The sequence below is a fragment of the Haliotis cracherodii genome, unplaced genomic scaffold (assembly GCF_022045235.1).
Source record: "Haliotis cracherodii isolate W230 unplaced genomic scaffold, xgHalCrac1.p SCAF_17, whole genome shotgun sequence".
NCBI classification, from domain to species: Eukaryota; Metazoa; Mollusca; class Gastropoda; order Lepetellida; family Haliotidae; genus Haliotis; species Haliotis cracherodii.
The window spans coordinates 20,905,646-20,932,916 of record NW_027266272.1 but is presented as its reverse complement, the minus strand read 5'-3'; the positions used below and the strand labels follow the sequence as shown (position 1 = coordinate 20,932,916).

General features: G+C 39.4%; 1 protein-coding gene across 1 annotated transcript; it reads left to right on the top strand.

Annotated features, from left to right (window-relative positions):
• The first annotated feature begins 2,932 nt into the window (after positions 1-2,932).
• LOC139464950 (cation-dependent mannose-6-phosphate receptor-like) lies at positions 2,933-27,271 on the top strand. The gene is made up of 7 exons (XM_071246580.1): positions 2,933-3,116; positions 12,447-12,528; positions 13,921-14,045; positions 14,908-14,986; positions 17,819-17,898; positions 21,049-21,175; positions 22,546-27,271. Exons 1-7 carry the CDS (start codon positions 2,941-2,943, stop codon positions 22,603-22,605), a joined length of 729 nt encoding a protein of 242 aa, XP_071102681.1. The 5' UTR covers positions 2,933-2,940; the 3' UTR covers positions 22,606-27,271.

The following is a 27,271-nucleotide window of genomic DNA, read 5'->3' as shown; positions in this document are numbered from 1 at the left end:
AGAAAATTGCAATAAAGAGTTATCTAAATGTCAGACATCATTATTATCAGCAACATGCAAATAACAACTGCCATCAATGCAGTTATGCTTTATTTTCACCGCACTGTCGTCTCGCACAATTGTGAATTCACTCACTCACACACTCGGCTCAGGTTCGTGCGAGATCTGTTTACTTCATTGTAGTAGAATGTAAATGGGAATAAAGGTGATGCGTACAGCTGTGGTCGAATGACAACCAACCCATTGAATATAGCCTTCATTAATACTCGGATCTGTGGCAGCTGGCAGATATCTGAAATGTTATTAAAAACATTAATTTGATCGATATGCATTATTGTGAATTCATTAGATAAATACAGATATGCCCCCGTAGTTAAGTATACCATGAGTATTATCTGTAGACATAGTCTGACTCGGAAGCTTCACATGTCATGATTTCTGGTGTTCCCCGCCGTGATATTGCTGGAATATTGCAAAAAGCGGCGTAGAACCATACTCACTCACTCACATGTCATGAAAGCTTTTGAGAGAAGGAAGATTAAGAACGGTGTTGGCATCAACAATTTATGGAAATATTAATTCTATATTTAATATTAACAACAAAAGATGAAGATCGTGTTTGATTACTTTCAGATACCCTACTACAAAATGATAGCGACAAAACCCTTTCCATATCATTTTTTTTTTTGTTCATTTCGTTTGTTTGTTGTTTAACGCGGCACTCAGCAATATTCCAGCTACATGACGGCGGTCTGTAAATAATCGAGTCTTCAGGAACGAACTTCAGCAACCCATGCTTGTCGTAAAAGGCGACTATGCTTGTCGTAAGAGGCGACTAACGGGATCGGGTGGTCAGACTCGCTGACTTGGTTCATGCATGTCATCGTATCCCAGTTGCGTGGATCGATGCTCATGATGTCAATCACTTGATTGTCCTGGACATGGAATCTATGAGGTGATTACCTACACGACCCGTGACATAACTGGTTAAGATTATAAATGTCATCATGCTAAGCAATGAGTTGCTGTTTGGGACAATGGCACAATTGATCGCTAGTACACGCGTGGATTACACTGTGAGAATTAGTCTAGATTCCCTTGACGATGTGTAACTCATGATCAACACTATACAGTAGAGAAGTAGTCTAGTGGGTTTAATTAATATAGTATACATACGTTATCCAAGCAGTGATATTAAGTCCCTCTGTGACGCATGCATGAGGTCCCCTTGGATCATATCAACGGAGCAGAGCGGTTCAATAATAAAGGCACAAATAGAAAAATAACTGGTAATAAGGTAATAACACGAACCCAATTAAGTGCGTTTAGAGTGAACCAATCGCAGTTGCGTGGTCTGGTGACGTCTGGGGTCTTATTGGTTTGGCAAAGTTGAAAGCACCAATATACCAATATTCCCCCCCCCCCCCCCCCCCCCCCACCACCACCACCACCCCGGAACACCCCTCTGGCTCCGCCTACGGTCAGAAATATGTAACAATTAAACATGGATCGCACGACTATGTCACTATATGCGTGTCGGCCACACGGTGGGGAACCCTGTTTCTAACTTGTAGAACTGAACAACCTGATCCTTATGAGGCGCTGTATTCCCACTTATGATCATGAAAATACAAGTTGGGGACAAGTGACATGCATCAAGTATGTCAGCGAGCCTGACACCCTATCCTGTTAGTTGACTTTACAGGGATGGGTTGCTGGGGACCTAATTATATAATTCTTACCCGGAATTTCTATTTGTGAGGGTACATAGTTCTACGCCGTTTTAGCAATATTCCATCAATACAGCGGGGGACACTAGAAATGGGCTTCTAACATTGTACCCATGTGGAGAATTGAACCAGGGTCTTCGGTGTGACGAGCAAACGCTTTAACCACTGGGCTACGTACCTCACTGCCGGGGTGGTATTTGTATTTATTAAATAGAATTAATGCTAAAAAGAAATAACAAAAATGACAAATTCATATTTTTTTTATATAACTCAATCATTCGAAATCTATTTATCGTTATCTAAAAATCGAATTTGTGATATCAATAATTTGGATGCAGACTGAAACGGCAACTCAGCAAAACGTCACCGATAATAATTCACTTCCTGGTGCATACTTCAGTAAATTATATAACTAGTCAACAATATTGTTGTCTGTACCACGTACCACGAGTTTGGATACATTTTTTGTGCAAAACTTTGAAATGATAATTATACAGCGAGTACATTTACATACAATTGAAGATTCCGGGGTGGAATATAGGTTTTCAGCAACCCATGCTTGCCGTAAAAGGCGACTAACGGGATCGGGTGGTCAGGCTCGCTGACTTGGTTGATGCATGTCATCGATCCCAATTGCGTGGATCGATGCTCACGATATCAATCACTGGATTGTCTGGTCCAGACTAGATTATTACATACCTCCGTCATATAGCTGGAATATTGCTGAGTGTGGCGTTAAACAACAACCAAACCAAACAAAACATACAATTTGAGGAATTATGAAAAGACAAATTATACTGATATCTTAAATTCTCCATTATTTTAAGATATCACAAAAAAGAATTATTGACCTATCACAAAGTCGATATAGATCTAATCCGAATTGAGATATCGAAAAGCATTTACGTTTTTAGATGTCACAAATTGGATATTAAAACATAAAAGACAATTATGTGTCATATATATTCAGTTGTTCAAATATACAATCCTATCAAATGCAGTATTCGCCATGAATGTTGACAGAACAAAAGGCATGCACTGATAAGCGCAGATATATAGCGTGTGGACATTACACTGTGAAATATACACAGTATAAAATGCTTGCTCTGAATCATGCAGGTGAAGGTAAAATCAATTGTGAAATAAGGTCCTATATTTCAGCCAATCAAGAGCCAGTGTGATATTCACTGCTGAGACGTAAACATAGAAAATGGAACCGGTGATTGTGGATCGAGTCTTGCGAATGATATTTCATTCTTATTTCGTGTTATGTATATTGTCAGTATTATCTGCAGCTGATGAGTGTGTCAAGGTTGACACCTGTACATGCAAGACATCAACACGGACCATCAACCTGCACCCGTTATCAGCAAACACTGGACCAAGGTAAGAAAGTGGGACACGCGATCACGTGTCTGAAACAACTCGTCACGAGACCTGTGACTTCAGTTTGCAGACGAATATCTGCCGTTTCACGGAAACCATTTAGCCGAGATTAGATTAAGTACATATAAAACAACGACACCCTTAATTTACAGTGGGCTACATCAGTTGACGAAGTGTATTTATGTATAGGTTCCTTAAACCATTCTGTGAGGTATTCAGATTATACGTTGTATATTAAAACTCCTGTAACTGGTCATTGAACGTGGACCAACGATTACCGTATCGTGGTCAAAGGTCTGTATTTAGTAGGGCTGGCACGAGTCCAGGATACCCCCTCCCCCCCTCCCCCAATCTCTTACACGACCCTACCCGAATACCCACTGTAGGTCTCAAGAGATGTCTCAAAACGTCCTGGCAAAACGTATTTAGATACATGTATTGGGCCTAAACAATCTGGTCATGCATAAACTGAAGTTGACTGAAGTTCGACTTTACTTAACCATATGAAAAATTGGTTGGTTGTTTAACGCTGCACTCAGCAAAATTCCAGCTATATGACGGCGGTCTGTAAATAATCGAGTCTGGACCAGACAATCCAGTGATTGATATCATGAGCATCGATTGTATCAACCAAGTCAGCGAGCCTGACCACCGGATCCCGTTAGTCGCCTTTTACGACAAGCATAGTCGCCTTTTACGACAAGCATGGGTTGCTGAAGACCTATATGAAAAGTTAGAAGGAATGGGTGCATAGTCTGAAAGAAATGCGAACATTAGTGATCAGAAGAGTCCTAGATAATTTTTTTCATTAAACAATATATCACATGACTAAACACGGGTCCAGGTAGACCTGTGGGTACCCGGGTCCTACTCAGTACCCACCCGACCCGGGTACCCGAGTTACCAATCCCAGCCCTAGTATTTAGGTATGTGGAACCATTGATATAGAAAAAATATGTTCAACAAAAATCATGAAAATAGTTCTGTTTGTTTTATTGAAATATTAGAAGGAAGTTACAGATGTATCTGAGCAGAACATCTTGCTTATATGATTCATATTCAGGGACCTTCAATCCTCCCCTTGGGCAGTGAGTGAGTTTAGATTTATAGTCACATCGGCAATATTTCAAGCATATCGTGCCTAATTCTAGTTGTAGAGTAATAATGCATAATTTTAAATTATAAATTCTGTCGACGAAGGACAGTGAAAGAACTAGAGTATCACAGCTATAGATATAAAACTAGTAAGTAACCATAAAAATGTGACTATTTGGCACAATACATTATAAAAATTGGCCAGTAATCACCAGCAACCAAAGTTAGGCCACCATACTAGGGACCATGGGGACTTGCGGTACATCTGCTCCCTGCATGGTACCCAAGTAGGATTTACACCATCCCTCTGACTACTGGTGATTTTTCGAAAGTTTTAGCCAAAGCATTTAAAAACAACAAGTATTCTGCGATTAAAAACATGGAAAATGAAAAATACCCATTGGGCAGCTTGAGGTTCCTACAAAACAAAAGTCTACCTATAAACATATGTAAAACAACAACTTAATTATGTTCTTCTAATGTTTCATACATTGTCTTCACTTGCAAGTAATTATTTCAATTTTCAGTATTTTAAAATGTGAAAAGAAATAATGGATGGAGAACTGTTGAAGAAGATGGTCACTGCAGTAAATAGGATAAAACTAATCAAGATTCAAAACCAACACAATATGTAACAATGTGTTAGTTGAGTTAGTGATGTGTTTTTAGTCACGCACATTAGCAATAGCATACAATAAACATCAATATTGTATTCGACGTAATAAGCGCCCAGGGCGCTCTCAAAATTAGAAATAGGGGGCTTTGATTTAAATATAATTTTGGTGAGAAAAAAACTGAGTGAAAAGATTGTAAATTTCGTGGTTTATGCTGACAGCCTGAAATGATACAAAAGAAAAGTCTGTGTGTAGTATAGCTGACAGATATATTAACCATTCTCAAAGAGCTTTGGAGGCAATATTACTTTACATTAATAGCTTAGAAACTAAAGAATGAAAAAGATGTTTTCAATAGCTTGCTGATACTTTCAAAAAAGGCATCAAATACACTCCAGCCATCCCATCCTTTGAAAGAATTGATTGCTCCTCAATGTAATGAAATCGATAAATACAAACACAAATGAATGCAACTATATTTTTTTTTTAAATCAACAAATATTAGTGTAAAACATTCATAACAAGAAAAGAACAAAGTAACATCTCTCCTTGAGCATGAGGAGAATTTGAAAAACTGCAGTTGAAGAATACTACAAACAGCCGTCCGTGATTAAATTGCACTGTTCACTCTCCTTGCTCACAACCAGAATGCGGACGTTACCCTGGATATAATCCTCCTTCAGTTTGTATGTATACTCTACTGGTTCAGTCCTGGTTTCACCCTCCTCAGAAACATCCTCATCCTAAATAATGTTGTACCACATGTTGTAACCAGGCACAACACCTAACACAGTTCCCTCCCTTGCATGTGCCTTCATCAAATGTGTGTCCCACCCTTTTGCCAATCAACAGAGGCACAGCTTCAGTGGACGTCTCATCTTGAGATCCGGACACATCCAAGGCTCCTGATATCAAGCATGAAAGATTCTTCTGCTTCAGTTCTTCAACAGACAATTTCTGGTAGGAATTGCCAACTTTTGTGGTAATATTCCAGATTTGGGAATCCTGGTGTCTGTCCAAGGACTTGTTTCTTGAACTTTATCTGGTATTCAAGAGCTTGTCTCTTGTTAGCTTCGGTGCCAAGTTCCTCCACGTTAGCATCAACAGTTGTTGTCGTTTGTCACAGTCCAAAGTAGATAATGTCAGATGTCACCTTTTCCTTTCCATGAAGTCTTCTCTTCGCAGCTCTGTCTGCTTCTTCACGTCTTTTCCTCATTGCTAAGCGTTGTTCCTTAACTGCCCTACATCTATCCTGGAATTTCTTTGTTATTGACGGAGCCATTTTCCTAGCAGTCTCAATGAGCTGTATCACTTCCCCGGGTGACTTTGCCTCTAGCCAATCATGTGTCTTATTGTGAGAGTACATCAGAAAAGCCTCATTAGCCAAGGCTGTTGCATTGGGACGGTGACACATGAGATAGTCCAGAACACCAAAGACAAATTCAGGTAATCTGTTTTGTGGACTCACTGATGCAGTTGAATTCCTTAATAGATCAACATCTTCAAAGTATGTTCCACCTGGAAATTGTTCTATCATGGCCTTTTTCAGCAAAGCATGAAAAGCTGTGAAGGTAGCCAGTGTGTCAGACATAGTCGAAACTGCTAAGAGAAATGCTTCATCATCATCATCATCATCATCTGTTTGGACAAGGCTGTCGAAAACATCGTCCCTCTTCAAATACTCACCTGACGGAAAACCAGAGGGATCTGTAGACATCCTCTCGAAGTACTGCCGGAGGACAAAATAGTGGCTATTCATGTCCAGGACATGTTTGTTCTCTTCAATCAAACGCCACGGGGATGAAGTAACTGTCTTTGGGAATAAGCCAAGAACTTTGATCCCTGTCACAAACCCGTGACATGACTGGAATACTGGCATTAAACACAACTCAACTCACCATACACATGCTAACTGTCACAAACACTGAGTTTTGTAATGCTTGAAGCAGTTCCTTTTCTAGTCTGTTTGAAGCAGGGTTGAATTGGTAAAGAACTCATTTATCTTGTTTCTATGACAAAGGGCAATCTCTGCAACAACGAAAACAATGTTGAACCTGTTACCTCTGAACTGTGGGAATCTTACTTTGAAGTCATCCTGTAACTGCATCCACACTGAAAAGAGAGTTAACTGACTTTAAAAGTCCAGTTTCCACCCCTGCCGAACTAGGCTGGAATTACTGGGCTGACTTGGTAAAGAACTCCTTTATCTTGTTTCTGTGATAAAAGGCAATCTCTGCAACAACGAAAAGTCACCCTGTAACTGCTTCCACACTGAAAATTGGCCATAGCATCCATTATTTTCATCAACACCGCACACAAAGAAGTTCGAACACATTCTCAATAAATTGATAGTTTGTGCCTCATCACAAAATTGTTCGATTTTTTCTTCAAAATCCCACTTTCAAATTTCCGCAAGACTTCTGCTACACAGTCAGCAAAGTTCACCAGTAAATGTAGTCTACAAAAGAAAGAATTGACTTTAGAAGTTGCAGCCTGCTCTTCTGTGGACAAGTGATCCCAAAATCCAAGAATTTCCCTAAATATGTCTGTCCTGTACTTTTCCAGAAGATCTATGAAAGCAAGATTTGTAGCTGCACGATCTGACATCAGGTTCAGAATGTTTATCAATTCCAAATAAGCTGGAGATAGCACATCACTATTTTCCTCACGTTTGTCAGTATCCGAGATGTCGGCTAGAATTTCCTTGAAAGTATCAAGAGTTGTTTTGGATGACTTGTTTGCCATTTCCCATCTTCCCGAGGCATGAGAGTTAACTGACTTTAAAAGTCCAGGTTCCACCCTTGCTGAACTAGGCTGGAATTACTGGGCTCGATTGTAGCGCCACCAGTGGCTATTACCAGTTATGACCCTTCTAAGCCTCTCCTATGGACCAATTAGATACACTTTTAATAACAGGTCCCACACTCCCACTAGCAACATTTTCAGATTTCAAATCAAATACACATTTGATTGTCTCATCACTGAAACGCCACCTATTTGTATTAAATAGGTTAATTTTGCTGTCATCCCAAAGCAAAAGTTTCAAAATATCCTGATGATTTCTTCCTATCAGAACATTCCTTCTGTAGTCTTTCATTATCTCCACGGGGAACAGGTCCATGTCCATAGTGTTAATTTCCCTCTGTAGCATTTGTAGTAGATTCTGATTTTGTTTCCTAGTGCGATATTGACATTTTGTGAATTGAAAGTACTCAGTTCTTTTACTTCTTTTCGGGACGGTTCTGTAGCCTAGTGGTTAAAGCGTTTGCTTGTCACACCGAAGACCTGTGTTCAATTCCTGACATGGGTACAATGTGTGAAGCGTATTCCTGGTGTCCCCCGCTGTGATATTGCTGCTGGAATATTGCTAAAAGCGGTGTAAAATCAAACTCACTCGCTCTTTAACTTCTTTCACCAAGTCATGAATAGTTTTTCGCTGTTTACTTTTTTCTTCCTTCAAATAGTTCACCTTGCTATCATGTCTTTCAAGTTTCCTTTCCAGTTGTTTCTGGGGAGGTCGGGTAGCCTAGTGGTTAAAGCGTTCGCTCGTCACTCCAAAGACCCAGGTTCGATTCCCGACATGGGCACAATGTGTGAAGCCCATTTCTGGTGTCCCCCGCAGTGATATTGCTTGAATATTGCTAAAAGCGGCGTAAAATCATACTCACTCTAGCAATATTACAGATATATTGCTTTAAATTGCAATTGCATCCTAAAATATTCGGCGTGCTTCAAATTGTCACTTATCTAGAAAAAATGTCAAATACATAATTACATTGTTATCATATATGTTAGTGTTTGATTAGTGTTTAAAACAAATTAGACATTAATTATTTAAGATGTGTTACAGTACACATTGTGGTTTAACACCTTCCAAATTAGAACATGAAAACTAGGAAACATGAAATATATTCTCTCACCAAACTTGTCACCATACTCCATAATTTCTCTTTTACCTTTAATCTGCATATATATGTTTCAATGCTTATATATAAGAATGTTAGTTTCTAATTGATGGTTCACTTACTAATAATGTTGTTATACGATGGGTGTTCATTAAAGATTTCCCCTGACCCATTTCCGATGGACCTAGTGGAATGAAACTTGGCATTGGTATTAGTCTTTCTCCACATAGGAACCACCAAGAGTTACACACTTCTCCCATTGTTTTATGCAACTATGGAGACCTCGCTTGTAAAAACCCTCATTTTGCGCCTCAAACCAGGACTTGACTTCAGAAATCAGTGTTTCATCATCTGTGAAACGTTTTCCCTTCAAAAATGACTTCATTGTTGGAAAGAGATGGAAGTCAGATGGTGCAAGGTCAGGAGAGTTAGGAGGATGTGGAAGGATTTCATAGCCACAGGACTGCGCTTCTGTCTGGGCAACATGAGAGTTGTGTACTGGAGCATTGTCTTGCAGGAGACAGACACCCTTGGTCAGCATGCAGTGCCTCTTAAGCTTGATAGCGCCCCGCAATTTCCGCAGCAGTGAAGTATTATAAGCTATTGTAATTGTGGTACCCTTTGCCAAGAAATCCATCATCACTACTCCGTGCTGGTCCCAAAACACCGTGAGCATGACCTTGCCTGCAGAGGGTTGGACACGTGCCTTCTTTGTGGGTGGGGGACTCCACATGCTTCCATTGCATCGACTGAACTTTAGTTTCAGGATCATAGTGATGGACCCATGTTTCATCCTGTGTGATAAGTCTGTCAAAAATGTTTTGCCTGTTTTTTTTGGAACTTGTCCAAAAGATCCTTTGAGCAATTGACTCGTTCCTGCTTTTGGAAAGGTGTGAGCAACCTGGGAATCCATCGTGCAGACACCTTATGCATGTTCAAATTGTCATGGATGATTTTTTCCACAGACCCTACACTGATCTTGACATCTTGTGCTAACTGGCGAACATTTATTAGTCGGTCTGCCCAAATGGCGGTCTCCACTTGATGGATAGTGTCCTCATCAATGACTGAATGGGGGCAACCAGGAATGGAAGCTGTTTCCACAGATGTCCGACCACACTTGAACTGGCGATGCCAGTGTTTAACAACGTCATATGATGGGTCATCTTCTCCATAAATTGCTTTCATTTCAACGAAAGTTTCGTTTGGTGTGCAACCTTTTAAAAATATATAAACCTAATCACTGCTCGGTATTCTACTGGCTCCATTGTCACACCCTACTCGATCATAACACCTGTAAAAGTGGTAAGATTAGTAGTTCGATGCTGCAAATTCAGACATTACCAATAGATACATGTATCATTACACATGTGAAATTTCAACCAAATATGATAACCCTAAGTGGTTTAGGGGAAATCTTTCATGAACACCCCTTGTATGTACATAGTGTGCATTGTGGTAATTTGAAACAGGTCCGTGAAGATCCAGGGTAGAACAGGTCTTCAGCAACCCATGCTTGTCTTAAAAGGTGACTGTGCTTGTCGTAAGTGGCGACTAATGGAATCGGATGGTCAGACTCGCTCACTTGGATGATGCATGTCATTGTATCCCAAATGTGTGGACTGATGCTCATGGATATTGCTAAAAGCGGCCTAAAACCATACTCACTCACTCACTCACACACTCAGACAGAGTAGAAGAAACTATCATTCTAAAGTAGGGCGGGAAAAGGCGGGTGGCTACCACTACTGGTACTTTGATGGGAGTTATTGACTCACAAACTGCCTTTGGTATTACTAGCATTACTCAAACAGAATCTTGTATAGATAAGGGTGGTCCCAGTTTTAATTTAACTTATGATGTTTGGGCATCGCTTGGGATGATAGCAGGCTCGCTGACTTGGTTGATGCTTGTCATCATGTCCCAGTTGCATGGTTCCATGCTCATGATGTCAGTCACTGGATTGTCTGGTCCAGACTCGATTATTTACAGACCTACGCCATATAGATAGAATAATGCTGAGTGTAGCATTTCAAAACAGCAGCTACTACTACTACTACTACTATTACTACTACTACTACTACTACTATTCTATCTGGTGTCTGAGAGGGGTTCTATATTGTCTCCGATAAGGTCGATGGGAGGGATCTTGCTCCAGTAGAGGTAGACAATTACAAATAGACTTGAGGGAATTTGTGGAAAAACAGATCCTGGAAGAAATAGCAGCAATTATGTGGTGTGTGAGAACTGAAGACGATAACTCATGCTTTGCGTGCTATCCACAAAATAAATGATGCCAGGCGTCCCAAGGATAGAAGTATGAATTCCTGTGCAACAAGTGTTCTTGTGAATACAAGAGCCTGTGTGATGCCGCCGTGAAAACTCATACAGCCAAACACATATCTAACTAAGGTGGACCTTACTGCTCAGATAACATGCATTCCTCAAGTCACCAGTCTAAAGTGGACTTTTCAAGGGAATAGGGCCCCTACTTACCTTCACGCTGCAAAATTATCTTTGAAACCCTCAGTGCGGCGGTGTGCCCCATTATGATGTCTAGGTATAACATAATTTGTTATCGCACATCTAGATGACTTTCTGGTTATTGAGCACTACTGAAGGGAGTGTAGCAGAGGTCTCGTTCATCACACCACACATTGTGACCAGTGTTGGAAATATAAAACATTGCCACGCTGGCATCAGGACTCACAGACTTTAGAATGTGCAGCCCCTGACTAAATTCTTTAGGCCCTCATTCATAAAACTCAGTTTATTGTGAAAAATATATCAATTTCACACAAAATTACTGCAGGCCATAGGGACCCATACAAATTTAAAACAGCTGGCCAGATGCAAGATCTGCCTACCACTTGTCTATGGGCAGGCGCATATTTCGAAAATTGATTGTGACACAAAAGTTATGATGTCACACTCACATATTTCAAACTCTCTGTTGTGAACCGACTCTGTGGTTAGAGAGTGATAGAGAGTTCGCCTGGAGAGCTGAAGGTCGGTGGTTCAATCTCTGGAAAGCGACATACCACAAAATGTTCAAAGATTACAAGGCTTAAACAAGCCTCCTAACTCGGAGCAAGTGAAATGTGGGATATCCATGTTAAACTGTGGCATGGTATCTCAATTATCTTGAATGCACCACACCTCACCTTGTCACTGTTAAGGTGCTCTTTAAGACAGCATATGCCCCAGCTCTCTGTTACTCAGAATCTCAGGAATGGAATAAGAATACCTGTCCATCTGCCCTCACGTTTTGTTTCCTGAGCAGAACTGAAAAAACATGAGAGATATCTTAACCAAACTTGGCACATAGATAGGTCTAGTGGTGAACTGGTGCCTTTTGATATTTTGGCATGATGGGGATAAATTATTAATTTATTTTTCATATTTCCATAGCAACGACTTTTACTTCGACTAGATATGGTGGAAGTGCTCCTTTCCGGAAGGCTTATATGCCTTGCACACAACCAGACATGTCATATTGGCTGGGGATTTGAGTATTTCATGCTTGTGTTTGCTTGTTCTTATCATGCCAGTAGACATCCACTGCCAATCTGTATAGCCATCCACTGCCTAGCTGTTAGTGATCACCAGGACTTATCAGGCCTTGTGCCACAAAACGGTTATAGCGCTACGACAATTGTAAACCTGAGATCGTTTTGTGAACAGACCCAGAACTTATCAGGTTTCCTTCCTTTCAGATTCACCATTCCTGGTGCAGGCTCGGACAAATACTTCTACAATCCATGTAAAGATTTTACAGAGGGAGGTGTAACTGGTGTGGTAAGTTAGCATCAAGTTTGTATTTTGCCTTTAATATTGAATGAGTGAAAAGGTTTTATTGTTTCCAGTTGCCTGTTTGAGTGTTAATTAGTAATTATCATTTTTGGACTGTTTAAATGTAAAATAGGATATGGAGTTTTGGATGTTTGGGCGGCAATTGGGTTGAGATCAGCTTTTAGATGTTTAGTTTTAACAAGAATCAAAACAGTGGTAGCTTCGAAGAATTTGTTACCAAAGCCATCAAAGAGCCAAAGACTGTCCAATGAGCTGGAGATCTAGATCTAGAGGTCATGGCATCAGTGTTCTGAGATGCCGAGGATGCCATGGTGGACTATCTTCCAAAAATCCAGACTATAAAAGGAGCATGTTCATAATGTTTGCACTTTAGAAACAATTACTGGATGGAATTAAGACCAAGAGATGTGGGAATCTGGGAAAAGGTGCACTCATTCAGTCTGCCAGTGGCCAAATCAGTCATTGTCATGGCTACAATCCACAAGTGTGGCTTTTCATGTTTTGAACTTAGAAATATGTTGGTGTCGAAGTCGGGTTTTTTAATGAGCCATGCTCAGTTTGAGCCTTGTTTTATTATGTTTCTTAAATGGACCGATACATTAATTTATGGCATTTAGTCTGGCCAGGGATGGGAAACAGCTGTCCAGGCCAACCTTCTCCAGAGAAGAACTGGCCAGGGGGATGTTTCGGGCTGTTACCCCGGTAGTACTGTGCACCTATACTCGCTATATAAGTAACGCAACATAAATCCCCATTTCACCTCACCTGCTTTGCACAGATAAAGTAGCTAGAAGTTACGTGAATGCTTGGCAAAGTGTATGTATCAGAAATCTTGAAATGATGTTTTGAAAATTATTGATCGAATAATATGAAATCTTATGATAGTGTTTTATAACTTTTATAATCAATAAAAGATGTTCTTCTGTGTCTCTGGTTTACTGGTATGAATACTTTATTGTCCCTCACAACGAAGTTGAAGGGGGGGGTATAGAAATGGGTGCTGTCCACCCATCCTTCCGTCTGTCAATCCATCATGTTTTGTTTCCAGAACAGAACTAAAAAAACATGAGAGATATCTTAATCAAACTTTGCACATAGATTGGTCTAGTGGTGAACTGGTGCCCTTTGATAGTTTGAGATTTAAAAAAAATATATTTTCGACTTTGGCAGTAGTGCTTGTTTTCGGAGCAGATCTTGAAAAACGTACAATATTTCTTGCCTTGCACACAATCGGATACGTCAATTTTTCGTAGGGGATATGAGTATTTCATGCTTGTTCGACCATGGCTTAGGTTATGCAATATCGGGATTTTACTGTGCCAACTTTAAGTGTTGACCTTAGCACTGTTTTACTACTTTTTCTATCTTGACTTCAAGGTTATTCAACAACAAGGTGGAGTGTACTATGTAACTGCAGATGACAATACAGCAACCTTTAGTGGTGACCCTGACCTTGGCACCTTGACCTTGAGCTATCAACATGCAGAGGGCGGGATCATCAGGTTAGAAAACTGCATGGATTTTACATGTTAATTGATGCTACTTAATAGTTTTGGTGGTGGATAGCATGTCATTGTAACTGGTCAGTGTGTATCGTTTCTCGTAATATCGGACATTGGATTGTTAGTTTGGACCGGCCTCCAGAATATTGCTGATTGCATCTTTAAAAAAACCATGCACATGCACATGCTCACACACAGAGAGCTTTACCATTATCACAAAATTTATCCATTGCGATAACACCTTCACGGTATTGCTCATTCAGTTAAAGCTTGGGGTAATCAATGGCTCCATCTCATTTTCTGGCTCCTATAAATGTCATTATTTTCTCCACAAGCACACACCTTGACCATGTTGACGTTAACGGAAATAGCAGATCAACAAATTCGTACTGTCGAAAAGATTAACTTACATTGTTCAGTACGGATGGTAAAAAAGAGTGTTCATTGTTTTGTAATCACTTGATGAGTTTTGGTCATTTTTATTTTAAAAAAGTTGTTTACATTCATTTTGGCAAATCTGTGAGTGCAACAGCTTGCTTACTTCACCACATTCTGTCTAATGCGGTTTCAACTTCCGTTTACCCTGTTCCATTGGGTTCACTTGGGTAGAAGCTAACAGTTTTAGTCCACTAGTCCTTATTATGATAACATATAGCAAATTCCTTAAAAATTGGCAAAAATCTACTCGTCCTTATGATACCTTAAATAATGTGTTTCGAACACCCGCAATTTGAAGGCTATGTGTTACAATGCTCACCAACCATCACAGAAAAACTATAGTAGAATAAAAAGATCAGGTGTTCTTTGACTTCCTTTGAAGTAGTATATGTTTGTGATGTTTCAATATGCTGCTTTTTTCCAGAATTTCAAAAGTGAAGTTAGTTTGCATGGAAGGTACAAATCAACTGATCTTTAATGGAGAAGATCCCAAACTGAATTATGTAAGTATCCATCATCATTACAGGAGTAACTGTGTGATTACCTTGCTGGTGATCTTTGCTGCAAACAGACATTGTTCACCTCATGTCATTAATGGGGCGGTCGGGTGGTTAAAGTGTTTGCTCATCAAAGACCCGGGTTCGATTCCCGACATGGGTACAATGTGTGGAGCCCATTTCTGGTGTTCCCCGCCGTGATATTGCTTGAATATTACTTAAAGTGGCGTAAAACCATATTCACTCACATTCATGAATGGGGGCACGAGTGGCCCAGTTGTCTGAGGTAACATAATAATTCTTTGCACAGTTGTGTCCTTTATAAGGCTAGTCAGAGACCTATGATTGGTACAAACCCCCGTTTACCCTGATTCTTTCTAGGTGTGTCACTCACACTCACTGTTTTTTCAGTGTGAGGTTCCTTCCTTATTTTAATATTATTTAAGCTGATTGCCCGTATGTTTGATGGCCAAGCGTGAGAATGGTTTCCTTGCTACTATTGATGGCCAAGCGTGAGAATGGTTTCCTTGCAGCTATCATTGTATTGTTTTAGTTGACAGTCTGTTGGTACTAGTATATACGTTTGGCTCTTTGATGAAAAGAAGTAGAAAACAGATCAGTGTATCAAATAAGGGGATTATGCTGATAGGATATTCTTAAATAAAACAACAAGATTGTCACTAGTATATAAGTAATTAGTGTCATGAAACCCATTCATGCGCGTTGCCTCGTGTCTGCTCTTGACAAGCTTGTAAAGGACACTGATGGGATAATTCGTGGCTGGCGCCAATCTGGGCTGCCTGACAGGATGTGAACTGACCACTACTCAACTTCACTTTGTGTAGGTGACTTTGTTATTTTGTCTAGTAATTTATTTATCTATTACCTTTGTGACTGATTGATGTCAGTGGCTGCTATCAACTTGTAATAATCTGATATAATTGTTTTTGATGTAATACTAGTAAGTAATACTGAAGTGATTTATTTCGTTTGTTGATTGTTTCCTTGATTAATGCGCATAAAATTAATACGACCTTCGGTCACTCGCATTTTTCGCATTAATATTCTGCTCGCATTAATTTCCTGTTTTACAGTAATCTGGAAATTCACTAGTGTAAGCATGCAGACAAGCACTTTCAGTAACACAAATACAAAAGTCAACTTCACTTCAAAACGGAAATAATTATTACAAATACAATTTAAAACCAGCTTTAGACTCACACGTTAAACTTTTGCAGTGTATTTGATGAATTCTATGGCAGATATTCACCGAGTCGGTATTTCTGCGAAATATTCCGAGACCACGGAATACGGCAGGGACTGGATAGAGTTGTATCTCAATCACTCACTACAAGTCCAGGGATTAAACAAGGAGAAATATGCTTTCCTTGGTTGAATATAAGCTTCATGAATGAAGACAATTTGGCATGTATTTATAAACAGTTGTAGCAGCATCACGAGGGTGCATGTGGTTTTATGCATCCCGTGTCAGGTGTTATACCACGAGCCGGTGCCGGAGTACAAGGGATTTATTCTCCCGCTGAAAAATGTATTTCCCTCCAAGGCGGGATACATCGTATTTTATACATTTTCCCGAGGCAAGGGAGTTAACTGACTATAAAAGTCCAGTTTCCACCCTTGCCGAACTAGGCAGGGATTATGGAGTTACATTTTGGCTGGACTAACGAGTCTATGCATAGTCCAATCAAAATCGCGAACCGAAATCGAAATCCAGTTCATAAACTGTCATGCAGAGTTTGGTCGATTGCAGAATTTGCAAAACATGTGCATCGCAAACTCGTTGTCAACAGATATTTTCCAAATCTTTTATGTTTTTAATCAAGGTGCTCACGTGATTTTATGTACTTCGCGAAGCAAGAACAGTTTTATCACAAAATAGGTCTTGATGGTCAATCTTGAGTTGGGTGCCACCATTCTGTTTGAAGCAAATGCTGTGATACGAGAGTTGGAATCTGATTGGTCCATATAGGAGAGGCATTGAGTGGCTATAACTCGTAATAGCCACTGGTGGCGCTACGATCGAGCTCAGGAATTCCAGCCCAGTTCGGCAAGGGTGGAAACTGGACTTTTAAAGTCAGTTAGCTCTCTTGCCTCAGGAAGATGTATACAGATCACTTGAACCAATGATATCTCATAATGGAGGTATGATAATTAATATTATCCCTATACAAGGGTTTGCATCCTTTAGGACACTAACAGGTGACTTTCTCCCACACTGACTCTTTTCCAAACCCAGGAGCTCATCATTTTAGTTTGTTTTTTTGTTCTCAACATTGGGATTTTATGATGTCATTAAAAGCGATACAATGAAGTTATTAACACATTCAATAAAAGAAATAGCCATTTTTCTTAAAAATATATTCCAAATTTGGTGTGTGCATATTCCTAAGTGCATACAATTCACAAGAAAATACAATGCTTTTAGTTCTACTGTAGAAAATATTGTAACTTTGATGTCGTCTGACTTAAGAAGCTTAATATGTCTTCAAATCCAAGTAAGTTAACTTAAGCCAGGGCCCCATTCCACAGAACGATCTTAGCACTAAGATGATTGTAGCTGCCATACTCAACATAGACTTATGACAATTTTAGGGCTGAGATTATCAAAAGTCTGATACTTTAACATACACTTACGACAATTGTAGTGCTAAGACAGTTGTAACTCCCTTATTTTAACATAAACTTACGATAATCGTAGGGCTAAAATTAGACAATTGTACCATTTTTTAACATAGACTTGTGACAATTGTAGAGCCAAGATCCCATGTTCTTTTGTGTTCTCCAGTAAAATGTAATACCTGTTTTGTATTGTTTCAGAAATTTACGTTGAACACAGAATCTGTGTGCATCCCTGGGAGTCAGTCGGGCCTGAGTACTGGATCAATACTTGTTATTTTGTAAGTATGGCCAGGTGCCTGAGTGGATTAGGCTAAAAAAATATTCTTGGTTCTCAGGCACCGCCCGCATCATAAAGTAAGCCACACGTTAATTTCCATTTTTTTAAAAATCCTTAAATATTCCAAATCCAACGATAGTCAAATATTGTATTCCAGTAATTTACTCATCAAGGAATACATTAATGTAGTAAGGGCCTTGCCCAGGTTAAATGTAAACAATTGTTTTTTTGCTTACACACTAGTTTGAACAAAAAAGACTTAGACACTGGCCGCTAGACTAAAATCTAGTCTTTGAAATGAACATAATGTACATAAAAAAAACAGTTGTTCAGTTATCTTAATAAAAATATAAAAAAAAGGAGCCCAGTGACTCTCTTCATTTTCAGATACTGCAGTGATCTAGACTTGCCAAACATCATAGACTTGCATGGGCTATATTTGATATATATTTGTATCAGGGTCTTATGACAGACTAACCGGCCGCCAACACTTTATGTTAAAAAAACATTGCCTGAGAACCAATTCTTTTATTTTTTTTAAGCCTTAGATCGCTGACTTTTTGTCCTAGTGCTTAGGTGCCTCGCGCAGGGAGTGTGGGTTAGACTCCCGGATGGGTCTCAACCCCAAAAGCAAGGATCCAGAAATATTTTTTTATCATTTGGACATTTGCATTTTGGCCACGCCCACCTCATATCTGAGGTGCTTGATATTCATGAGTGAATAAAAAGAATAAACTCAAGTGTCACTTTTCATAACATATATACATGATATATAAACAATTTAATAACAATTCAAGGACACATAGATCAAATCTATGCAATTTCAACCTATCAGAATGTAGGTTTGGCTATCTTGGCTAACGGTTTCCACTGTATAACTTTTGGCTGCATCTAGCCTTCCAGCGTCGCAGTATTGTTGTTGGGTCAAAGTCCATCAATTATTGCCCATAAAGCGATATACCCATGAGTCTGTCCAGTGTCTCCGTCAATAACCTACATCTCAGTCGCGTCTTAATGAGGTTTTGTTCCGAAAATCCCCTTTTACATTCTACACTGGTCATGGGCAGTACACATGACATTCATGATATGATAATGTAACATCGATATGCGAGGTAACACTTAGTTATGAGATTAACTTTCTTCTTTGTCATGTGACGTTACCAGACAAATATCCATTTTTTCTCCTTTTTTTTACATTCAAGATTAATGGTAGGATTACAACTACTATGAGGGGCGGTCGGGTGGCCTAGTGGTTAAAGCGTTCGCTCGTCACACCGAAGACCCGGGTTCGATTCCCGACATGGGTACAATGTGTGAAGCCCATTTCTGGTGTCCCCCGCCGTGTTATTGCTGGAATATTGCTAAAAGCGGCGTAAAACCATACTCACTCACTCAATTACAACTACTATAATATTGGCGCTAACAAACATAGTGTGTATGAATGTTATTGTTATTTTGATCTTCTCTAAGCGATGTTTACGACAGATATTAACAGGTAAACAAATATGACGAAATCTGTAAAATCGTTACTCTTACCTCGCATGATTCAAGGTATTTATTGCTAAGTGTTGAGAAGCTTCACCCAGTTGACAGGCTTCACTCACACAAAATTTACTGTATATGACAAAATAAGCACCCAGGGCGCTCTCAAAACTAGAAATAGGGGGAACTTATTAGAATGTTATTTTGGTGAGAGAAAAAACAGAGTTGAAAGACCTTTAATTTTGTAGTTTATGCTGACAGCCTGAAATGTTTAAATATGACAGATATATTTTTCCAGAATTTAGTTGCCCATAATTAGGAGACATATAATTCATGAGTGCGTATTATACACGAATAAATAAGTCATGTGTACATTGATCAATTGCTAATTTGGATTGTTCACTAGCCAATATATTAGCAAATATCGCCGTGAGTGCTTATTAGAGCGAGGCGCTTATTACGTCAAATACGGTACTCATTTAAAGTAATCCTTGGGCTACGACTCCAGTCAGTGCCACTTACCTGTGATGATTGATGTTGACCGATAGCAGATCCTTTGCAAATCAGTATACACCAATCAACAACATAAAACACATGTCAGTCTGGTGGCAGCTCTTTATTTTGTATCCTTTGTTACAATATCGGGTTGTGATGTCTTGCTTCTACTTTTCCGAAAATGTCATGTTGGCAAATTTAATATGTCCTGTTTGCACTATTTCAAATCAGTCACATTCTGACAAGTTCGGCGCCCAGACCGGTTTCCGGATCCCTGCCAAAAAGTACGGGAATCTGTACATTACAAAGAAAGTGTTATCCCAAATATAACATGTGTTTTCAGATATGTGAGATAATTTATATATTTTGTAACTCTACGATGAATACGCTTTTAGAAAATACTATGTGTTATTTTCTGAAAAATATGTACATAGGAGAAAATCGCTGTCAAAAACAGAACATTTTGCTCGATTTTTCCACATTTTTCTCCCAATTTGACCGTTTATTATTTTTCTTATGACATTTTTTTCATGTCATTCGATAACTAGTAGAATGATCAATAACTGTACCTAATTTTGTTGTATTATTTTCACAAATAACGCTTGTAGAGACATTTTTGTGCAACATGCGGAAATCCATGGTCCACTGACAGGCCGTCACGCATACGAGTGACCCCTCTTGGGGGGTCACTTGTACGCGAGACGGGAGAGCCGTCTCGCGTACACGTTACGTCCTCTACTGGTTATATGATACTAATGTGGATACAATCTTGAGGAGCCAGGGTAAAAAAGATAAATGCACTTCTTGGCAGTGGCTTTGAACTTGGTATTTAGAATACAAGGAAGAAATGAAAAAAATTGAAATAGGGAATACAAATGAATCACAAATATGCCAAATTAGCAAAGCAAATTTGAATATCCAGACATAATCAATAAAATATACCTACAAGATATACCAGAAAAATCAAACATATCTTTTGCAAAAGTGCTGTGTTAGAGAATCAGTCGCTTACAGACTCATATTTGGTATGTTTCTCACTAAGCGGTCTGAGTGCGATATTGCTGAGTGTTGTGATAAACAACAAACAAATCATCCTGTGCTGTTAGTTGCTGGTTGTGGCAATAGGGCAGCAAGGTCAAGGTCAATAATGAAATTTACTTTTTTCATTTTGCAGATTCTTTGTGCTTCTGGTGGCGTATTTGATAGCAGGAATCTTGTTCCTGAGGTTTATCCGAAAAGCAGAGGGATTAGAGTTGGTTCCGAATTATGATTTCTGGACTGCTATACCTTCCTTGATACGGGTAAGACTGAACTTCTTGGACAGAGCTTGTAGTATATAAGTAGCCTATATTCCAGGTATCTCCCTGAAGTTTATTGGTCTGCGTACAGTGAAACCTGATCGATAAAATCAGGGAGCCTGTCCATCCAATATCCAATATTGTTGCCTCCATGGTATAGTGGACAGAGCGTCTGTTGGGAGAGCAGGTCAGTGGTTGGATCCCCGTTGCCATCCTATCAAAAGACGTTGAATCTTTGTTTGTGCTTTCAATCACAGGTATGTCTGTGAAGACCTACAAACAGTCTGCTGTGATATTACTGGCATATTGCTGCCTGATGCATTAGCTCACTCACTATTTGATTTGAAAAAGTACTGTTATTGTTGTGATATTTGAAAGATTGTTGTTATGATGATAGAATTTGGAATCTGAGTGTGACAAGTCTTTTTATGTATCAAGTATCATATCTATCAAGGCCTATCAGTGTAAAGCAACCCAATTACAAATACCATATTAAGCTCAGCCCCAATAAGCATCCCCTTACCTACCTGTATTAATCTTTGTAAGCACCCTCTACTACGACTGAAAATATGCATGACAGACATGTTTTCTTGTGGATATTACAGATTTTTTTGTACATGAAACAGCAGTGTAGAAGGGGCATTTTATCAAAACGTTTGATGTTTGAAATATGTTTCTTGACTACCAAAGCTCCATCTTTGAAAACAACTTTAACTTGTGCATGGTTTTGATAAGCAATGATAAGTTCCCCTGGGTGCTTGTTACGATGAGTATGGTGTCTGAGTACGCTGTCTATGGTGGAGTGAGTGAGTGAGTGAGTTGGGTTTAACGCCTTTTTTGACAGTATTCCAGTAATATCACGGCGTGTCAGCTTAATGTGGGAGTAAAGCCCAAAGTGATGCAGGTCTTAGACGTTTACCACTTTGGTGAAACCCACTAGCACCGGTATGGTGCTGACAAACCTAGAAACATAATCGGGCCGAACCGGGGTTCGAACCCACAATCATAGGTTTCACCAAAGTGGTAAACGTCTGAGACCTGCATCACTTCAGGCTTTCCTCCCACATTAAGCTGACAAGCCGAGATATAACTGGTAAACTGTTAAAGGCGGCGTTAAACCAAACTCACTCACTCACAACAAATGTTATGGCTTTGTAGTGGTAACTTGTATTTCACTAATAACCTAACCAATATAGGAGAAGAGCATTCATGGTTAGTATTACATTTTAAAATTACCTCAGTATTTAGGGAAATAAGACCTTTCAGAAACAATCCAAATTTTGAACAAAGTAATGATTTTTCCCCCAGTTCCCCCAATTTGACTGCCAAGGTGGCATTAAACCAACTCATCCACTGTTTTCTCTATTTTGCAGGATGGAATTTATTTCACTCTCCGAGGATTCAAGACTGAATCAACATATGAGAAGATTTGATAGTCTCTTCATGTTTCTTGTTATTTGTGTGTGAGAGGAACTCAGGTTTTCACAAGTGTCACTGGTGCATAGTGCATAGTTCATAATATCAAAATCTCATGTGTGAAATCGAACTTATTTATGCATACGTAGTTTTCTAAACATATTCCAGAATGTATATATTTTTCAAATAATAGATGATAGCTATGTGTATTATATTTTCAAGAAGACATGTTTTGAATAATTCCATGCAAAGATTTCTTCAACATGATATTTTCCATCTATTGCTTTGTGTCAGTTAGAATCGTAAGTTGGTTGTGACAAGCAGAAGGTCTGCTAAAGAAACCGCTAGGTGGATACTTCCAATAACAGAGGGGCACAGGTGGCCCAGTTGTCTTAGGTGCTGCAATTCACTGTGCAGAGTTGTGTCCCTTGGATACGAATGATGATGGGGTTGAGTCTTGGTTCTGCCCTATGATGTTTCTAGGTTTGTCAGCACCATACCCGTGCTCGTAAGTTTCACCGAAGTGGTAAACATCTAAAACCTGTATCACTTCGGGCTTTCCTCCCACATTAAGCTGAAATGCCATGATATAACTGGAATACTATTAAAAGTGGCATAAAGCCCAGCTCACTCCACCAAAAGTTACGGAACTTTTGCTGATCTCCTTAAGCAGTGGTCTGAAGTTGTCTAGTTGTTGCAGTTGGTGTGAGTGAGTGAGTGAGTGAGTGGGTATGGTTTTACGCTGCTTTTAGCAATATTCCAGCAATATCACGGCGGAGGACACCAGAAGTCGGCTTCCCACATTGTACCCATGTCGGGAATCGAACCCGGGTCTTTGGCATGACGAGCGAATTCTTTAACCACAAGGCTACCCGACCGCCCCTGTTGCCGTTGGAGATGGATGAGTTGGAGATAAGGGTGCATGGGCAATGTATCTCTTTGAATGTTTGATAAGAAAGATTTAACACAAACTTTCTACCGTAAAGCTCTTCAATTCAGATATATATCCAACCTGCTTTTGTATGTTCTGTAAGATAAGACTGTGTTGAATGATGTATGAGAGATTCAGCTTCTTTTTGTTAGATCTGAAGTAGATGTGGATCCACATGTGATTCCTGCCACTGTTTGCCCACTAGGGGATACCAAGTTTTGGCTATTAGATCTGAAGTAGGCGTGAATCTGCCTGTATTTTGGCCCTGCCACTGTCTGCCCAGAGGTTCCAAGTTTTGACTTTTAGATCTCATGTAAATGTGAATCCATATGTATCTAGATCCTGCCACTGTCTGCCTAGAGGTTCCAAGTTTTGGCTCTTAGATCTGAAGTAGACGTTATTCCATATGTATCTAGGTCCTGCCACTATATGCACAGAGGCTCCAAGTTTTGACTCTTAGATCTCAAGTAGACGTTATTCCATATGTATCTAGGTCCTGCCACTGTCTGCCCAGAGGTTCCAAGTTTTGACTTTTAGATCTCATGTAGATGTGAATCCATATGTATCTACGTCCTGCCACTATATGCCCAGAGGTTCCAAGTTTTGACTTTTAGATCTGAAGCAGACGTGAATCCATATGTATCTAGGTTCTGCCACTGTCTGCCCAGAGGCTCCAAGTTTTGACTCTTAGATCTCAAGTAGACAGGAATCCATATGTGTCTAGTCCATGCCGCTGTCTGCACAGAGGTTCCAAGTTTTGGCTATTAGATCTCAAGTAGATTTGAATCCACATGTATCCAGGTCCTGCCACTATATGCCCAGAGGTTCCAAGTTTTGACTTTTAGATCTCATGTAAATGTGAATCCATATGTATCTAGGTCCTGCCACTGTCTGCACAGAGGCTCCAAGTTTTGACTCTTAGATCTCAAGTAGGTGTGAATCCATATGTATCTAGGTCCTGCCACTGTCTGCCCAGAGGTTCCAAGTTTTGGCTATTGGATCTGAAGTAGACGTTATTCCATTATGTATCCAGGTCCTGCCACTATATGCACAGAGGTTCCAAGTTTTGACTTATAGATCTCATGTAAATGTGAATCCATATGTATCCAGGCCCTGCCACTGTAAGCACAGAGGCTCCAAGTTTTTACTCTTAGATCTGAAGTAGATGTGAATCCATATGTATCTAGGCCCTGCCACTGTCTGCCCAGAGGCTCCAAGTTTTGACTTTTAGATATCAAGTAGATGTGAATCCATATGTATCTAATTCCTGCCACTGTCCTCCCAATAGGAGATTCCAAGTTTAAGCTTTTAGATCCTAAGTAGTATACTGACACACTAAAATTGCATATTTGATTTTTTGTAATATTTTGCAAAATGGCCACAAAAATCACTCGAATTTGCTCAGAGCATTTGGGCATGAGATAATCAACACAATGTCATCGTTGGGGTTCAAGTCTCATTTGATTTGTTTCGATATAGACTTAAGCAGAAAAACACAGCTTGTCTGATGCTTCAAATTTTGATTGTGTGTTTTTCTGTGTGCCAGTATATGAAACTCCTGCCATGGTCTGCACATATATTTCAAGTTTTGGCTGTGAGATCTGAAGTGTATGTGGATCCATGTGTCTCCCTACGTCTTGCTACTTTCTAATAACAAGTTACAGCTTTCTGATTTATTATTATCCCCCGTTACGAAGTGGAAGGGGGATATAGGAATGGTAGCTGTCCATCCATTCATGATGTTTTGTTTCTGGAGCCGAACTAAAAAAACATGAGGGATATCTTAACCAAACTTGTCACATAGATAGGTCTTGTGGTGAACTGGTGCCTTTTGATAGTTTGGGATTTTTTAAAAAGATTCTTTTTAAGTTTCCATAGTCACGACTTGGACTTAGACTGAAAGTGGTGGTAGTGCTCGTTTCTGGAGGGATGATGCCTTGCACACAACCAGTCATGTCATATTGGCGGGGAATATGAGTATTTTATGCTTGTTATATGTTAATTGAATACTATTACTCATTCTTATTTCCCTTCGATGGATTTATGAGTGTTATCCTAAACCCAAAGTGTTTAAGCAAAGTGTGAAAGGTAAAATATACTGTAAGTCATGAAATTAATGCGAGCCTTACTTTAATGCAAAATACATAATAACAAATCTCATAATAAACAATGTAATTGGCGCTAGATTAAGACAGTGCTTCTTACCATGTTCATTGTCAAGTGTGGTCAAATTGTTTACACATGTTGATCAAACAGTTATGACTGTCGCAAACCAGGTAGGACAGCATCTTTGTTCTTGGTAACCTTGTCAAATAATCTTACATAGTGATAATGTCGAGGGCCCTGTTCCACAAAGCGATCTTAGCTATAACATGTATAAGGCGATAGTAACTCCCATACTTTAACACAGACTTACGACTATCGTAGCACTAAGATGGCTTTGTGAAACAGGGTCCTGTACAGTAACAGCAGCCGCTAAAGGATTTTGCAAACTGTTTTAACAACACAAGCTTCGTCAGTGACCTGGGCTATCTCTTTTGAATATACGTTGTCTGAAATTTCCTGTTTTTGAGTTCCTGAAAGTTTTATCACATGTAAAGCAGTTAAGTTAAGTTGTGAGATAACATCATATCATCCCACACTATATGATTGAATTCCATGTCTACAACCTTAATGTTATTGTTTGCTGATTTACTTTTGAAGGGTACTCACATTAAGCTGGTGACATTAACTTCATGATTTACAGTACATTGATTTTTGTCAAGGAAAGAATGATTGATATATTTATTTTGTTTTGTTTGTTGTTTAACACCACACTCCGCAACATTCCAGCTATTTAATAGCGGTTTGTAAATAATCGAGTCTGGATCAGACGATCCTCTGGTAGACATCAGTCTGACCACCCGATCTCGTTAGTCTCCTAATTTTAATCTCTGGATCTTATACTGCCCCAAGTTTGGCCTGTTAGATCTAAAGATGTGGAGCCGCATGTTAACTTTATTTTGCTTCTGTACACTCTTGCTATTCATGCAATAACTAACATGGTAGAAGGTAATATATTGTCATGGAGATGTACATTGCAAGCATTGCATTTGATTGGCATTTCTTTCATTTTGTTTCCATAAACCAAAGAAAACATGCCACGCCCAAAAGCAGACTACGATTTTGTGATTGGCTGATAATAGAATGGGAGGGGCTTGTGATGCATTATTGTGCTGAATGATGTCACTCCTTTCATACTGTGGACAGTTTTTTGTGTAAATGATTAAATAAGAAAGAAGTCTGTAAATTTATTATTGGTGGTGTATTCATTTATAAGAATTGTCTTCTATGTTTTTTGCATTGTGGATTTACATAGTATGCACACCAGTTTTTTACGTTTTTACATACATAAGCGCTATTGATACTGAATTCACTTCTTTATTAATTTAATACTATTTGTTAGTCTAATGGTAATTTGGGGGAATGGGTGGCCCTGTCCTCTAAGGCGCCATGATATACTGTGCAGAGTTGCGTCCCCTGGGCACACCAGAAACCTATGATTGTGGGTTCAAGTCACAGTTCACCACGATTATGTTTCTAGGTTTGTCAGCACCATACCCGTGCTTGTGGGTCTCACTGAAGTGGTAAACGTCTGAGACCCGCATCATTTTGGGCTTTCCTCCCACATTAAGCTGACACGCCATGATATAACTGGAATACTGTTAAAAGCGACGTTAAACCCATCTCACTCACTCACTCACTCTCTCACT